General features: G+C 49.7%; 1 protein-coding gene across 1 annotated transcript in view; it reads left to right on the top strand.

Moving 5' to 3' along the window:
• LOC132320050 (hydrocephalus-inducing protein homolog) overlaps positions 1 to 17,215 on the top strand; it is a 144,339-nt gene that overhangs the window by 35,538 nt on the left and 91,586 nt on the right. The window contains exons 8-11 of the mRNA XM_059832152.1: positions 258 to 441; positions 9,459 to 9,558; positions 14,045 to 14,163; positions 16,203 to 16,426. Coding sequence (XP_059688135.1) covers positions 258 to 441; positions 9,459 to 9,558; positions 14,045 to 14,163; positions 16,203 to 16,426 — 627 coding nt within the window. The remainder of the gene's footprint in view (positions 1 to 257; positions 442 to 9,458; positions 9,559 to 14,044; positions 14,164 to 16,202; positions 16,427 to 17,215) is intronic.

Consider the following 17,215-nt stretch of genomic DNA (forward strand, 5'->3'; position numbering starts at 1 on the left):
GGAGGCTCTCTTGAGGGCTGCTAGCTTTCCAAAACCTCTTCTTAACTTGTGAGTGTGGAGTAAAACTACCTGCCACGCCAGCGAGCAACAAGGGATCATCTGATCCATTTGGGACCCCATGGCTCGGGGTCAGCCCCTTGCTGAGCTGCTGCTGTTCCTCCCTGAGTGCGTTGCTGCCCCTGCACTTACCCGGCAGTCTCTGCAAATATGTTGCTTATTGAATTATCTGTTTGGTTTGTCTCTCCCCGTGGCCGCAGGCTGTGTCGCAGGCTGCAGAGGCAGGAAGAGGACAAGACGGATTGCATCCTCAAGGAGTGCACGGTGGACCCCACTCTCCGAGAACGCCTTTCCCTTCTCTCCCGCACCTTCCGGAACCAGAGGGCAAAGGTGCAAGGAGACTCCATGCTTTTCTCCGATGATATCTTCACCGTTGAGCCAGCGGTAAGCTGTTAGCTGAGAACCTCCCCTCCTCCTCCTCTTCCTCCTCCCTGAATGAGGTCACTTGGCAGATCCCTGCATCAGCTGCCTTGATGTGCCGAGAGAACACATCAGGTTTCTAGCGAGGCTGGGAGAGCTTGTTACAAAAACCACTTCTGAACTGCGGGCTCCTGACAGGCAGCGAGAGCCTGCCTGAAGCTGAGCTACTGCAAGGGCTATAAATAAGTGCTCTTAGTGTTCAGAGGTATCGATTATTATACGTAAGGGCACACCTTTACGCATACTGTATGGGGAGTAACAAAGGGTATTAGAGCATTGTCAGTTCACATATTGACCTGAAGAATGAAATGGTCCTCTGTGGAAAGGAGGCCAAATTCAGCCCAAGTTTAGTCATGGCAATACCAATCCCTTCGTATAGCCTGGACTTACACCATGTCAGAATCTCCCATCCAGGATCATCTGTGAGCCTGGACACAAGACTGGCAGGTTTAAACGGTCTTTTTGAGTTGTATTGTACATAAGTACAGAACATTCTTTGCTTTTCTGTTTCTGCAAGCAAAACCCCATGTCCTTCAATTAACCAGAGCTCTGATTCTGAGTATTTGCATGGTCTGAGACGAAGAATGCTTGCTGCCTGAGCAGTGCAAAATCCCTTCTCATCGTGGAGTAAACCCTAGAAGAAGCCCAACCTCTTCTTTTTTTAAAATAGGTGAAAATAATTTCTTGGTTCCTTTCAAGGAAGGGGATTGTGTTCTCTTCTTGGTTGTTCCTAGAGCCCATCTAAGGCTGTAGAGCCAGCAATGTCAGCACAGCTGCGGTTTCACACCACTGTAGCTGGCAGCAGCATGGTGTGACCAAGAGATAGAGTGAGAGCTGTAGGAGTATTGTGGAGGGTGGGAGCTGATCAGCTGAGCAGGAAGGGCATCCTGCAGTGCATTAGAGCTGGTTTTGGAGCGTGTCCCAGGGCTCCTGCTTCGTTACAGTTGGCATATGTCTCCAGAACTAGCTCGACCCACCCTTGATGCATTACCTATGTTAAGGTGAGGTCCCAAAGTCTGGCTGCCCACAGTACTGCGTGCTGGTACTCAACGTGGTGATGTACGGACATGAAGTGTAGCCTGGCCTCAGGTCTTGAGTGGAAACATCTCCTGAATGGCTATGGTGACGTTACACAGTTTGCTTCAGGGCTGAATATAAGTGGGCTACTACATGGGTCTCTCCCCTTCTGTCTTGGCCAGCATTATCAACCTTTTGATTTCCATTATTTCCATTATTTATGGAACAATCAGTTTCACACTCGGAGTTTTGCTCATGTCTGTCTTCTCCCTCCCGCCTGACATTTGGGTGTCTTTACCTCAAAAGATAGCAAGTATTTTCTCCTTTTTATCAAATGTAGAATCTACAAATCCACCACCACTGACTTCCACAACCTTCTCTCCAGTGACAGCCCTGTAACATTTAGCTTGGACAGACACCCTTCCTGCACTGCTGTGTAAACGTGCTGGAGAGCTCCCCCCAAAGCTGGGACCTTGCTGCCTCACAGAGCTTCTGGCCCAAAGTGGCTGCTCTCTTCTTCCCACCTATCACCTGTGATGTCTGAGAGCACCTTATAAAAATAATCAAACCCTTGTAACAAGTGACTGGAGGAAGCAATTGCTTCCAGAGGTTAGGAAGCTGATGGAGGGCCAGCGGTCTGGGAAATGCTTTCTGGGCAGGGTGGCTTTGCAGGGCTTGTGCAGAAGCTTTGCTGTGTAAATGCACCATTAGCTGCTGTTTTTTCCAGGTGTTGCTGTCTGTAGAAGCTGCAGCAGGTGACTTCAGTCTGTATAGGGTTAATTTGCTGGTGAAAATAATAACAAAAAAGAGGAGGCAGTGATTTTGGAATTACCACGTGACCATGAACATTTTGAGCAGCTGTCCAAGCCTGTGGGAAACAAGCTGTTATGCAACTCTGACTTTCTGAGTGCATCTCGAATTTGGTTTAATTTATTTTTGCAAATACACATTCTATGTCAGCAGAAGCAGCTGTGATAGAAGCCCAGGTGGCTACCAAAGGAGAAGGTCCTTGCTTTTTGCTGCACCCTCCGCAGCACAGCTTAGCTGTAAGTCACATTGCAGACCCGTGGGTGCTGACTCCTTGGAAATGGAAACCAGAGGAAAGGGAGGGCAAGGATTTGTTACCATTGCGCTGACCTTGACAAGTCCTACCTGTCCTGTGACTGCTTGGTAGTGACTCCTCAGTGCCATGGGTTAGCTCTGAGCTGATGGAGGTGGTCTTCGAGATGTCCAGGTTATGAAGCTGCTCGTGTTGTTGATCCAGAGGCTGGGCTGGGAGGTAACTGTGTTGTTTGTTCCTGCAAATCTCCACCTCAGCTGGGGAACCAAGCTGGTCCCCATCCAAATGAAAGGTTACTACAGAGCACTTCAGTTTTTGGCAGAAGACACTATCTCCAGGGGTTCAGTTATTTATGGGAAGAGGCAGATGTTTGCTTCGGCACTGCCCTTCTCCTAAATGCCCTGAACTAGCAGGGTGCGCTTTGGGTGGCATTTCGGTACTTCTCTTGCCAGCTCTGTCTTTGGTTTTCTGTCCACTTTGAGCAGCGATTTCCATTCGGTGGCTCGCCTTCCCCCTCTGCAAAAGCAAGTAGGGGATTTGGCAACAGTTGGTCGTCCCCAGCTGTTCAAGACAGGCTTTTTCTTGTTCAGGCTGGTGGGTATCTAGCGGATTCTCATTATTTAGGCCTGAGGGGGGGAAAATAGGCTCTGCAAGTATTTACGGTTGGGCTCTTGCATAGAGATCGCTTCTGGAGCTGTGAGTCACGGTGTGTTTTCCCCTCCCGTGTGACGTTGCTTTACGCTGTAGCAAAGCCAGGGTACGACAGCTGGAGTTTTTGTGCTGTATCACCATACAGCCACTGTCTGTATTTTCTGCCACCTGCCAGTTGCAGCCTGTCTGAGACTGACGTGAAGCCAGAAGCGTTGCAATATCCTGTTCCCAGCACTATATGTTTTATTTCTGTCCTGGTTAGCATCCATGGTAGTTTTTCGTTCTCTGACTCAACTGCCATCCTATAGAGAACACGCTAGCCCAGGCAGACCGCTGGCTCCTGAGGCGTCCCGAGGCTCTTACGCATGTAGTGGCAGCCTGCAAGGGTGGGTAATGAAGCATATCCTTTTAACCAGCAGCTCTTTTCTTCCCTGTGGGGTAGCAGGAATGTGAGGAACCTCTTCAACAGCCTATTTTAATTTCCCAGGAGAAATAACTCAGAGTATTTTTCTAGTTTGATAGTCTAAGATACAGCAGTAATGAAGGGAGAAATGACAGAAATTTCCCAGACTAGTTATGTCTTGAAAGACTTTGTTTTAGCTATGGTATAGTAGAAGAAAGTGTAACTGATTATTTCTTCTTGCTCTCCACCTTTGGAGTCAAACGATCTGGCTTATAGCTTCACTGACAGGAGAGGGAAGCTATCTGTGGACGTACTGCCAGAAGTTTCCGCCCAAATAGATTGGATCCTCCCGAATGGCGATTTCGTATCGGGAGCCCAAGAGACTGAATCTATTAACTGCTGGTGCAGGTTTGCTTGGGAGCGGGGATATGAGCACAAGGCTCCAGTAATGATGCGGCATGAGGATCGTTCCAGAGAGCTGTGCTGATGCATACAGAAGGCTGGGTTTTATTGCTAGTCCGGAGGTTTGTTTCCTCCTGGTGCCTTAGAGGCGTCTCATGTGACTGTGCTTTGGGATCCAGCAGCCCCTCAGATGTATGGAGATGTGTCCCTTGTCAGGATCTTGGTGCACCACTGAACGGCTTCCTGGAGCTTGGCAAGGCATCTTCCCCGGCAAGGGGGGTTTGTCTGTTTAGGTTGTAAAAGAAGACATGACATCGGCACAAAGCTCTAGGCTCCCTCCCGCGCTGGTTAATTATACAGTGTACAGAGAGATCCTGGCAGCATTGCAGCCATCACTGTGGTCTTGGCGGTACTGAGCAAATCATCCCACCAGGATCTCGGGCACTCCAAGTAACGCCTGCAGGGACTCACTTCCACTCCCTCGCTGTTTGGGGATGTGCACTTGCAGTGTTCTCCCAGGTTCTTGCTGAAGCTGTGGTTTTTGGTGCAGTGGCAGTTCCCCATTTTGATGTTCACTTTGGGCTATCTTGGGCCAGGATCAAATTCCAGAGTCGGATATATGCCCTGCCAGCACTGACCCAGCTCCGGTTCCCCTTCCGACAGCAACGGTGATGCAGGAATGGGAGGAGGCCAGGACAACTAGGGCTTTGTGTCCCGACCAGTGTCTCATATCCCACATGGAGACCAGCAGGCAGCCGGAGCAGATTGCAAAGCCCCGATATCGCCCTCCTGCCTTCTGTGCCCACTTGTCCGTAAGCAGAGGGAGCCTTGGACAGCGAGTCCTGGCTGGGGTAGCCAGCTCCCTGCCAGCCTTCATCTGCGAGCTGGTTTCCAAGTACCTTCTGCAAAGATGGAGGTGGGCATGGTTTTCTCCGCAGGAGCTGATCTGAGATGTCCTGCTGGGTGCAAGGCCTGGCACGCAGCGGGAGGCAGGGTATCGCTGCTGGCTCTGCCAGCGTCCGGCTACCTGGTGCCTGTTACAGATGTGTGTGCTACGGGGGGCAGGGGGATGGGGGTTAGGTGGGGGCAAGAGTTCAGTGGGGACAGGTCCTATGGTGGAGAGAGAGAGAAAGGCTATTGAAGCGGACTTGGTATTGCACAAGGCGGTTTCGTGGCAAGAGGCAGTGCCCCCTGAGAACAGGCTAAGTGTGGGCGTTGTTATCCAAACCAGGTTAATCCAAAGCCGCGAAGACCCGAAGGGATTCCTCTGAGGGGCAGCCCTTGGTATGGAGCTCAGTGCCTGCAGAGAGCCCAGGGCATGTGCAGAGGCTGCTCTCTGGACTATGAAATAGCGTGTAGTCGTGCACTCCTGGGGCTAGTACACCACCGGAGTGGCGTGAGGACTATCAAAGGCTTTTGTGTTACTCTGGGGAGGAGGGGTTTCCCCGTTGCCTGCCCTTGACACAAACCTCCGGTGTCCCGGGGTGGTGGAGAACCTGGGCAGTTCAGCTTCTGCACTCAAGGGGATGTAGGCTTTGTAGCCCGAGGCTCCCTGTAGATGATCCAAGTTAGAGATAGAAAGTTTATATAGTGTGAATACTCCCACATCTCTCCTGAACGCTTGAGGGCATTCAGGCCTTGAGGATTCAGCCCTTATTCCTTCTGTATGTTGGAACCTCCGTGGAGCGCCTGGGGCTAACGGTGCTGCCCTGCCAGGGGAGCTTCTGGAAGGTTTCGCTGCCCTGAGAGGAGCATTGGAAGTCCTGCAGTAGCCTGGGTGGACTCTGTGGTGAGTGAAAGCCTTGCTGTGCCTCCGTTTCGGTGTGCTGTAAAATGGGGGAGTGAGATTTACTGAATTTTTTTATGAAGTTCTCTTTCTATTCCCTTCTCCCTGCTGTAGTCACAATGTCTCCCTGTGCATGTTCACCGCTGCAGTCGGGATTGTTGCCGTGCAAGTCACGTTAGGGGCTCAGGCATGCAGAGTATCTGTCTGTCTGACTGCCAGAGCTTAGCAGGGGAACAGGTAAGTTTGCCATCCTAGTCCTGTTCACCCAAAGCTCAACTGGCAGTGACCAGAGCCGGACAGGTGATGTTGGTGCAGCTCGTAGCAAGGCAGAGCTGTCGTGAGCATCGAGCACAGGCTGCTTCTGAACCGTCTCCCACTCCTGTCCCTGCCTTCTGGCTCTGCACCGCCTTCCTAGGTCCCCCGCCCTGTCAACTCTGTCCCTATCGCTGCCTCCGTGATATATTGCTGTTACTGTGCTCCAAAACAATGGGGTAAGATCAGCGTGTCGGTTATATTTCTGTCACAGATGTGCCGGCATTGGAATTCATCAAATCCCAAAGTCAGCTAAACTCGCTCAGCTAGAAAAGTGCCCGTTGTTAGCAGATACATATTCATCAGGCCAATGGTTCTTTTGAATTCTCTGCCTTTCCTGCTTAGCTTCACTTTTGCTTGTGAATTGTATTAATGGGAGATGTATTGCCTCTGTCAACCTCTGAGTAATAACCAAACTGGCCTGAAGTGTCCGCAGGGCCAATATATCTGATTGCGGCACATAAAATAGACCAGCGAGTACCATCAGCTTGCGATCCAGCAGAAGCCAGCAGCAAAAGAGTACTTTGTCAGATCGTTGACGTGAAAGACTGATACTGCTGCGTTAGGCTCAGAGAAGTTTGTTTCCTGGCCTCGGTGGAGGGAAGGATGCTGTCCGAGTTTCCCAGGAATGATTTGGCTCTATGGAACCTGTTCGTATGAACTCCTGCTTCAGAGCAGCCAGTATCGCACTAAATGGTGACATGGTATAAATCTCACTCTGCTTTTTCAGATAGGTCCCAAAGTCTTGAAAGCAGTAACACCATCCCAGCAAATGGGATGCTCAGTTTATGGTAGGCATCGTCCATCTGACAGCCAGCGCAAACTCTAAGCTGCGTGCCCCTGGTAGTCTGGCTGTGCACAGCCCTCGTAAGCCTGATTGCAGACCTCCAGTCAAATCCTGGCATCAGTTTTCACCCTCAGCCTCTCTGGTTCTGTCCTGTCTCATTCAAATACCTTCTCCCGGCTTTGCTGTCTGGCCCGTGGGGCTCTGTGGAGCAAATGGAGACTTCCCCTTGGTGTGATCTGGGTGGTTGTTCTGAAATTGGGCTCTCTTCACTCCCACTCCTTGCTGAAGTCCTCTTTTAGTGCATGCCTGTGTTTTGGTTTTAAGGCTCAGGATGTGCTATCCTCCCCTGCTTTCTGCCCCTCTCTAAGATGAAGACGTCAAAGATCACCACTGCTTCAGCGTAGCAGCAGCGAGTGTTTGCATAGCTGATGGTGCTGGCAAGGCACTGTTTGCTGTGCAGGAATGAGGGCTCTCTGCAGCTCTCTGGGCAGAGGATCACAGCAGCTGGAGGATCAGACGGTGCCGCTGGGCAGCTCAGCCCGTGCAGCACCCTTTAAGGAGAAGCGTAGAACGCCGGTGAGCTGAGATCTGTGTTCAACTACAGGCGTTGGGCTTGAAGCAAATGCCAGCAGCTGCCTAGTGCATCCCCCCTCCCCAGGGATGCTCTGCCCAGGGTGAGACCACTGAATTCAGTCTGTTGAACACACAGGGAGCTGCTGGGTGATGCGCACTGCCGAGTTACTCAATTCTAATTAGCCAAGCCAGGGAAATCTATCATCCGAGTGGTTTTTCTCAGTGCCTCAGCTTAGGCAAGCTCCAGACGTAGCAGAGCTTCTGTTGTATGGAGCACCCGGAATGCTTTTATTCCTGCAAATCTGAGATAATTCTGTGGGTGCTCAGTCCATGCAGCATCCCTATGGGACCCAAAGGCTCTGATACCTGGCACGCTGACTGTGGGTTGCAGGCTGATGTCCCCAGCTTGCTTCCTCAAGCAAGCGTGTCGTCATAGAAGGCGGCTTCATCTTCATCCAGTCGCTTGCTGGGGGGAAACACGAAGTACATTTGGTCTGGCAAATGTGTTTGCTCTAGGTTTTGAGAGGAATCCAAGTGACTTTATGCTTTCAGACTTCCCTTTTCTTATTATTGTGGTGGTGATGGGTGGTTGGTGTTCGCAACTGTTCTCGCTGCCTGTTCTTCCCTCTGTTCTGTTGACTCCGAGCAGGCTGTGCATTAGGGAATTATTTGCAGCTGCAGCCCAATAACTCACCATGTCACAGCCCTTTAATTTTTGTGTGGACTGTCCTTTGAGCTATAAGTGCTAAGTCAATGGGAAGTATTATAGTTATTGAATATTTATGCCGCAGGAGCGCCGGAGGCTCCAGTCGGTTCACGACTCTTCTGTATTGAGGGTCCCCAGCAGCAAGCAGAATCAAAGCCTCACTTTACTGATAGAAAAAGAACTCTGTTCTTTTTGTCTTCTTCTATAGCTATTTTTTTCATTCCTTGTAGAGTATTATTACAGCTGTCAGATGTGCTTATATTTACGTCAACAAATGCACGAAGAGATGCTTGTAATGGTAGGAGTTGAGGGGATGTAAGTGGTGCCTTTGTTTAAAGCAGTTGCAAGAAGTGAGTGAGAGCCTTCACAAACCAGGGATGCCTCCAAAAATGAGCGACAGGGCTCCCTGGGACTGGGCACCAGTGCCAGGACTCTTTGGGGGTGAAGTAGAGCGAGAAGACCCCAAGGAAGCGGCAGACTCTTGCAGAAGCACTGGTGGCATGGCCCAGACTTCAATCTCTGAGCATGACAAGGGAAAGAACTGTTTGATTTTTGGTTGAAAGAGGTGTGGAGCTATAAGCAAATCCCATCTCTTATTGTTGGAGCCTGTGTTCAGGGAACCAAGAGCGCATGCACCTTGCAGAGGTAATCAGGTCACATCCAACTCTCAATTTCATTCTCAGATCTTTTGTAACCTACGTGCTGGCTGACTGCTCACGGCACGGGGCAGAAGCAGCTATCGACAAGGAGTCTGTTCTTCGTTGATCCCCAGGTGGGAGGGCTTGTTCTGCTGAGCGCCCCAACTCACCGGAGTACGTTATATATTTAAATACATGTAGGGGTGAAGGGGAGAAGAGGCAGAACCTTCATAACTAAGAATGGAAAAATCCATTTGATTTGCTAAATCTCTTCTGATCTGAGCAGAAGTGTTCACGTAGCCATAGTGGTACAGGGATATACGGGAAGGTCTGCAGGAGAGAGGTCCTTTTTCCGTAGACTGGCTAGCACCTTTGAAGAAATCCTGCTTGATTCGCTGGAGTTTGATTGCCAGTTTGGTTGCTTTGTTGTAGCCCTAATTTAACAAAATGCTTCTACCAGGTGCCAGTAAAGGTAAGGGGCTTAGTCTTTTGCAGCTGCTTCCAAACTCTCTTATAAATTTTGTTGACAAGTGTTGCTTGCTCCTTGCTCCTCACTGATGCTCTAAATATAGGCTACAGGGCTGGGCTTGAAAACAAGACATGTAACGTTGGAAGATAAATGGTTTGCTGTCTGCTTCTGTTTTAGGAGGGAGATGTCTGGCCAAATTCTTCGGCTGAAATCAAGGTGGTCTTTAAACCCCGTGAAGCCAGAGTCTATCAACAGACGGTCTACTGTGACATCTCAGGTACAGCTCCTTTCTCCTGCTTCTGTTACCCACGGTGAAGGCGAGGCACAAATAGTCTTCCAGCCCCTTCGGTTCTCGTGTAGTTGCTGGGAAGGGTGGGTGGTCAGCAAGGCAGGGTTGGCACATGCCCGCTGTCCCTGCGGTTTCCAGGTGGTCTCCTATCCGCGGCCAGCCCTCGGGATGTCTGGCTATGAGCTTGGATCACTGATCCCAGACAACCAAAGCAGTGAAGGGATAAGCTTTCATGCCATGGGTTTGCCAGCGTTTCCTCTGCTGTGAGGTGCCTGGGAATGCCAAAGAAGGACACAGCAGAACAGCTTTTGTGGACGAGCACTAAGCCCCTATAGACCATTTCCTTCCCGGATGAGTCTTTATTACATGGATGCATCATCAGACTCCTGAGGCAGCAGGAGCTGAGTTACAAATGTGCTCCCAGACCCTGGATCACCTCCCGCTCCTCAGATGCTGCCAGACCTCAGGTGACTGAGCCCTGCTGAGCGCGGGGTGTCTGCGAAAGGACCGCTTCTGGCTAGTCCACGCTTCTCTCCCTGCCTGGGATTTGTCACCTTGTGGCTCGGAGTCTATGGTGCATACGGGTAGCGTTGCACAGGCCTTGCTGTACTCAGCAGAGTGAATGCCTTCCCTGGAAATTGGAGTCCGAGCAGTCTGCTAGACAAGCTTTCTGCTCATCCTGTCTTACAGAAGTGCTGTCAGGTCTTCTTCTGGGAGCAGTTATTGTTGACCCACCCGAGTTATACCGTCTTTGCCCTTCAGAGGTGATCCCTTTGCTGTGCTAGCACGGGGCAGGGAATGCTTGCAGCAGGCTGCGTGGTTCGGGTTACCTTGTCCTTCCTCTGCGTCTCTGCACGGTGCTGCTTAAGGTGTTTTTTGAGTGAGACATCGCTGTCAGATTTCCCTCCAGGGAACATGATGGTTTTCCCCATGGAAGAGGTGCGAGACCCGTGGCCCTCCAGCACCCAGGCTCCCGTTTTGGAGGGTGCTGAAATCACTAACCCAGCTGCTTTGTTGCTTTCCTTACCGCTCCAAGCTGACAGACACAAATGTCATGAAGCAGCTTTTTATTTACACAGTAATTGCGCAGAGTTTACTTGGCAAATGCCACCTACAGTAATTACAGAGGGCTTGTGTTAGCAAACTGTCTTCCTGCCCACCAGCTGCAGTTGTTAGAGCTGTGGAAGGCAAGGATTGATTTAAGAAGTTGCTCCCAAGGGATTCCTTGCTCAGTGCTATGCTCATAGCTCTGGGATTCTTGCTGTAGTGATGGGGGGCTGTCTATCTCTTTGCTGCAGGGATCTCCAGGGGTTGTGCCAGGAGAGCTTTTTCGTTGCAGAGAAATGGGAAAACTACTTGCCTGCAAGCCTTGAGCTGGTCTGGGAGTTACAGGAAACGGAGCTGGGCAAATGATGTGTGTTTAGAAAGAGGATCCTGCTTTTGAAAGACCCTGATGGGCCCTCTGGAGAGCTTAACTCTTCCACTGGCTCCTTGGAAAAGGATGTCGAGGAGGTCATTTAAATGATGCACCTACCCCCCATCCGTGACAAAACAGAGCTGCTCCACTGTGTCGTCAGGATGGAAGCTGTGCCAGAGTCAAGGTCCCTGGGTGCGAAAAGACTTTAAAGAGGAAAACAACGATCTTTAACTAGGGAGTCAATTAATCTTGCTTCTTGGTTCCTCTGAGAAGCATGACTGCCTTCCTCGTACATCGGCGTGCCAGTCACACATCCCTTTGGAGCGTGCTGTGCAGATGGCGTGCCTGCCCCTCGCGGGGAATATTTGGAAGCTTTGCCCCAGTGCAGCTGGATCTCACGCCCCACTGGAAAGGGGCTTTGCTGGCCTCCACTTTTTTTGCAGGTGCCTCCATAAATTGCTTAGCAGATGCTTCTGGATCAGGGGATTTACAGAACTAATCAGCACTGGGCAACTTGCAAAGCTGGCAGTTAAGAAGTGGTTTGAAATGTGCTCTTGGCAAATATTTAAGCTCAAAATGAACTTTCTTAGTTATTCATGCAAACAAAGCTGGAGCTCGTGAGTGCTGGAAGGAAGCATATGGTGGGGGGCTGAGACACCTAAAATTCATTTTTAGGTTTGTCTGCACACAGAACTGTATTAGGTTGCAGCTTGCAAAACCCCTTTCTGAGCCACTCTTGCAGGGAGAAGCAAAATCCCAAATGACAATCACTCCCTTACCTTGTGAGAGATCTGTCCTGCATCATGTGAAACTGTTTATTGACGTGGTCAGATGAGAATCATGTTCAAAAACAGTCACAAAACACGGGGACGTTCTGTGAACAAGAAACTGAGTGTCAGAAAGCATCAGAAGTTAAGGACTTTGGCAACCAAGTGCTGTGCTGTTGGGCCACCTGCGCCCCTCTTGATTTGAAAGCAAGGCAGCAGTGCCAAATTGTACACCCTGCATGATGTGCCAAGGTATTATTCCTCCTGAGATCCAAATTCTCGTACCAGGTGTGGATTTGGGATTGAGGATGAGGAGGCTGTAGCTCCTCCATGCCCTTGGTCTGCGTGCTCTGGGAGACGTCATGGTGGGAGCATCACAGGGCCACAGGCCAGCTGTACCCAGGCCTTGGGCAAAGGCTGGATGCTCCTGAAAGCCCCAGCTGCTAGCAAAGAGGAGGATGTACTCTCGTCTTTCTTCCTCTCAGCTCTCCTGAATGCTGCCTGTAGTTTAGTTTGCTGCTCCTCCTTTGGGAAAAGCCCACTCTGAGGTTCACCTGGACAGAGGAAGAGCAAGATTTCAGGGATTTCCTAGAGTTTCAAGTTCAGTGTAGGGGTAGAAGAAAGGATGGTTTCTCTGGACCTTCAGGAGAGGATGAGGACCTACTGCACAAGGGGAAGAACTGCCACTGATTTTTCCATCACAGTGGCCATGGGACGTGTGTCTCAGCAAGGTCATGGATGAAAGCTTGTCACTTGGCAATCTTTGCCATTTCCCAAGAGCTTTCATGGCTCAGACCTAGAGTTTTTAAAATGAAGCCACACGTGATGCAAGATGGAGAATTCTTCTGACAGTGAGCACCCAACACTGCCTCTTTTACGGTGTCTGAGAAATAGAAATACACAGCCCTCTGTTAACACCGGAGCTGTGGAACGTAACTCTCATCATTGGTGTCAGCTGGGCTTTGGCTGGATGCATGCTAAAAATGTTGAATTGAACAAAAGCTTCCTAGCTCTTCCTTTCTGGCTTTGGACATTATCAAACATCCTCATCCCATGGTTGCGAGATCAAAAAGTCAGTAATCGTTGAAAAGGCTGTTCCAGGAGGGTTTTTTCAAGTTGTGATCTAGTTGCTGTGTTGCCACACCTGGGCTGCTCTTTCCAATAAAAAGTCATTTTGGATGTTCTCGAATAGCTCTGCAGAAGACTTTTTTTCTAAAAGCAACCTTCAATCCCTACTCTTTACTAAGCAGTGAGCATTGCGCAAGGGGAACTTGAAGGCAAGAGGAATATTTTTGCACAAAAGCTACAGTGAGGGTTGTACACAACTTCTGGGGCACTCTCTTCCTCCTTGTGCTACTCGCTTTCCATGCAGAGTAGAATGGGAAGGCAGGGAGACCCAACCTGAAATTCCAGCTAGGATTCAGGCACTTTGGGCTGCTCCGGTGGTTCAGAAGAGCCTTCAGACTGGAAGACCCTGCACTCTGTCGGCTTAGCAGACTTATGGATGAGAACGAACATCTTAGAGTTTAGCTGTGAGCCTTGCGGTCTCAGTTACCTTTGCAGCAAGGGATGTGTGTATTCGCGGTATGTTTATGGCTTATTTCGTCTCAGTAGTGAGGAGGCTGGTTTTCCATAACTGCTCAGCGTGCTTCAGCTAAGGTGTCTTTACGAAGCTGAGCTCTGGTGTCGTGGTGGGAATAGGTGAGTGTTTCTCCTCTCTGGAGATCATAAAGCCCTGTGTTATTTAGGCGCTGCTGCAGGAGGTGAGACTTGGGGCTCACTCCCAGGTACGGAGCTGTATGTTGGGCACAGGCGGTGGCTGAGATGCTCTGCTTGCTCGAGGCAGCACTCGGATGTGTGTATGGCCCTTAGCAGGGAGCTTCGCCTTGCTTAGGCTCGTACTTCTCGGCTCTTGTGCTGTCGTCTCCAGTATAGATGGCGTATTTTTATCTTCAGTTCTGTTTCGTGAGCTTTGTGCCTTCACTGAATGGATTTCAGAGCTCGTCTAAGCGCGTGGGGAAAAAATTCAGAGATCATGTTCTAAACTCGGCATTGCTTTTTCAGGGTGCAAATTGTTCGCTAAATTAGAAACCAGCCCAAGGGGTTGGTGTGCAATTAGAAACCAGCCCAAAGGCATATCTCCTGAGGGCCGAGAAAGGTCCTGTATCCTCTCCTAGAGCATCTAGAGCAGGTCCCATCCATCCCGGAGTCAGGGACTAGCATTGAGGCAGGCTGGAAAATCCAGGACAACAGAGGGAATTACTGTACTGAAACGGCAATCTCTCCCCAGGCCGAGAGACCAGGCTGCCCCTGCGCATCAAGGGGGAAGGCATAGGGCCCCGGCTCCGCTTCAACTTTGACCAGCTGGACATCGGGAAGGTTTTCATTGGATCAGCCCACAGCTATGAGGTGAGCAGGAGGGGTTCGCAGGGGCTGGGCTGGATCCTCATGGCTCCCGGGGCAACGCTGAGCCTTGTGGACCTGGGGGATTCCTGGCAACTCAGGCAGTTGTGAGCAGGGAATATTTGACATACATAATAGCCAAATTTGGGGGGTTTCACACAATCTGGATACTTTTGATGGGGTCAGAAAGGTATATATGTTTAGGAAGCCCTAATGCCTGCTTTTTGGCAACCTCCATTTGAGGTCAGCTGGGAGGCTTCATGCAAAAAAGCCCCTTGACACATGAAAGCAGCACTGGGTCAAAAAGATAAGTATCCAGAGGCTTTTGTTTCAGCCCTAGATGCAAAGGACCTTTGTACTCTGGCTCTTAAAAAGCAGCTGGAACAAAGTTACTGTGTTTGAACTCAAGTCCCTTGCAAAGAGTTTTCAGTTAAGTGCATCCTACCGATTCCTGGGAGTCGGAGGGAAGCCGTGCAGCCTCCTGGCTCAGAGCTGTCCCCAGCAAAGAAATTGGGAGTGCTTCCCCTCGCCGACCAGTGCCTCACCACACTTCAGACTTGGTGCATCTCTGGCTCTATAAAGAGCAAAGCATTTCTGGAAATAAAGCAAAGGCACTTTCTATATATTTGCCTCCCCCCAATGGTGTCAAGTCTTCCGCAAAAAAAAAAGCGCAAGCGAAAGAGGTAGAAAATGAGGCAATACATCATGCCAGACACTTTCAAAACCTTGACTATGGCAGGGAAGGACACATTAAGGTGTTTTCTTGCCAAAATTTTGTGCTCTCTGTGCATTTTTAATGCTGCTACTTTATTGATTCTCTCTCTATCAATTTATGATTTTCATTACTTGAGAAAATGTGAATAAGTAGATGATGCTGTTAGTGCTTTCCTAAGCAGCTAGACTGGAGGTAAACCCCAGCTCAGCGTAGGCTCCCTAAGTGCAATTTGTAACTAAGGTGTAGAACACATGAGAGGAGAGAGTAGTTTTCAAGTCACCATTGTGGAGTTTGAATACATGCATATTTTCAAGAGCAGCTGCAAAATGGAAAGACAAGGGATGTTTCTATGCTTCTGTCTCAGTTTTTCTGACAGGTTTTGCAAGGACAAAAATTAGGGAAAAGACATTCAAAGCAGATAGCTAAGTCCATGGAAATGGCAGGATTTCACCCTGCAGCAATCAGAAACTCTACAGCTTTGCTTTGGGTAGGTTTGTAGGTGACTGACAGCATGCTGGTACTCACAGGCAGATGCGGGCGTTTCTTGCCCAACACGAAAAGAGCTGAATCTCAACAAACGCTGTGGGATTGTGTCACTTGTTAGAGGCAGTAGATCGAGTATTCAACAAAATACAGCTTGATTCTAAATTTGCAGTTTATTCTAATAATGGTAAAATCTTAGGTGGTGGCTGTGAATAATTAGGAAAGAGAAATTCTTTGGAATAGATGGAGCTGCTATGCACCTCACGCTCATCCTTTCCTGACATGTCTGTTTGAGCAAAGACAAAGAAAGTATCTCATTAAAGAAAAAATAAAAGAAACCTAAATTGAACCCTAAATTCTCTGCTGTAGCAGAGTTGGGGAGCACTTAGTTGGTTATAGTGCTGGTCTGAGGTGTCTTCTACATGCAATAAACTTGTTGGCTGCAGTGGAAGCTGAAAGTGTTCTGCCCGTGGCAGGACCGGGCTCATCTGGAGCAGAAGCAGTTGTGTGATGATCCACTAGTAATGCTGCAACCGCCCTTCGCTGCTCTTAGGGATGGGTTTGAATCAACTCGGTGATGCTGAGCACTCCAAGTCAAAGTGGACTGCTCTGTGTCAGTGGAATAAACGCAGCGTGACTCTGTTTAGATGAAGTTATCACTGCGTTGCATGAAAAAAACCAAAGGCAGAACTTGTCCTGTTGCATTTTCTTTGGCTTCTGGCAAGCAGCAGCACATGGCGTCTTCTGCCTTTTACAGATTTTAATTGTTTAATGGGAAAACAAATCAGCCTTGTGTAAGAAAGGAAGATTCCTTATGTATTTCCATTTTGCTTTCTTGCTGCTGCAGGCGGTCCTGTTTAACAGAGGAGCCATCAATGCTTCCTTCAACTTGATCCCTCCAGCTACAGCTCTGGGCTCCTGCTTCACCTTTCTCCCCCAGGAGGGCACCATTTTGCCGGATGGGCTCCAGGTCATCCGGATCTCCTTCAGTTCCACCATCCTGGGGCAGTTCACTGAAGAGTTCAGTTTCAGTGTGAATGGATCGCCTGAGCCTGTGACCTTGACTATCAGGTGAGAAGAATTATAGGAGCTTGGTGGGCACATCTGTAGCTCTCTCTGGGTAATCATCTCCCCCCTACCTCGTTTTATGATGGAGCAGAGAAAAAAGGGGTTGTCTAAGCTCTTAGTCTTGGCTCAGATCCTAGCACCCCCCCACTAAGAGCCAAGGCTTTTTCACCTTGACTCCAGTTTGACCCTTGCAATTGCAGCAGCCAGGAAAGTGTAATTGTCCACGAGAGGAACTCATAGAATGGTTTGGGTTGGAAGGGACCTTTTAAAGCTCATCTAGTCCAACCCCCCTGCAGCGAGCAGGGACATCTTCAACTAGATCAGGCTGGGAACATTTCCAGGGATGGGGCATTTACCACCTCTCTGGGCAACCTGTGCCAGTGTTTCACCATGCTCATAGTAAAAAAGTTCTTCCTTCTATCTAGTCTGAATCTGCCGTCTTTTAGTTTAAGACCATTGCTCCTTGTCCTGTCGCAACAGGCCCTGCTGAAAAGTCTGTCCCCATCTTTCTTATAAGCCCCTTTAAGTCCTGGAAGGTCTCCCCAGAGCCTTCTCTTCTGCAGCCTGACCAACCCCAACTCTCCCAGCCTGTCCTCATGGGAGAGGTGCTCCAGCCCTCTGATGATCTTCGTGGCCTCCTCTGGACCCGCTCCAAAAGGTCCATGTCCTTGTTGTGCTGAGGACCCCAGAGCTGGACCCAGTGCTGCAGGTGGGGTCTCACCAGAGCCGAGGGGCAGAATCACCTCCCTCGACCTGCTGGCCACCTATGACCATGCCTCCTCTGCTCTCAAT

The sequence above is a fragment of the Gavia stellata genome, chromosome 33 (genome assembly GCF_030936135.1).
Source record: "Gavia stellata isolate bGavSte3 chromosome 33, bGavSte3.hap2, whole genome shotgun sequence".
Taxonomy (NCBI): Eukaryota; Metazoa; Chordata; class Aves; order Gaviiformes; family Gaviidae; genus Gavia; species Gavia stellata.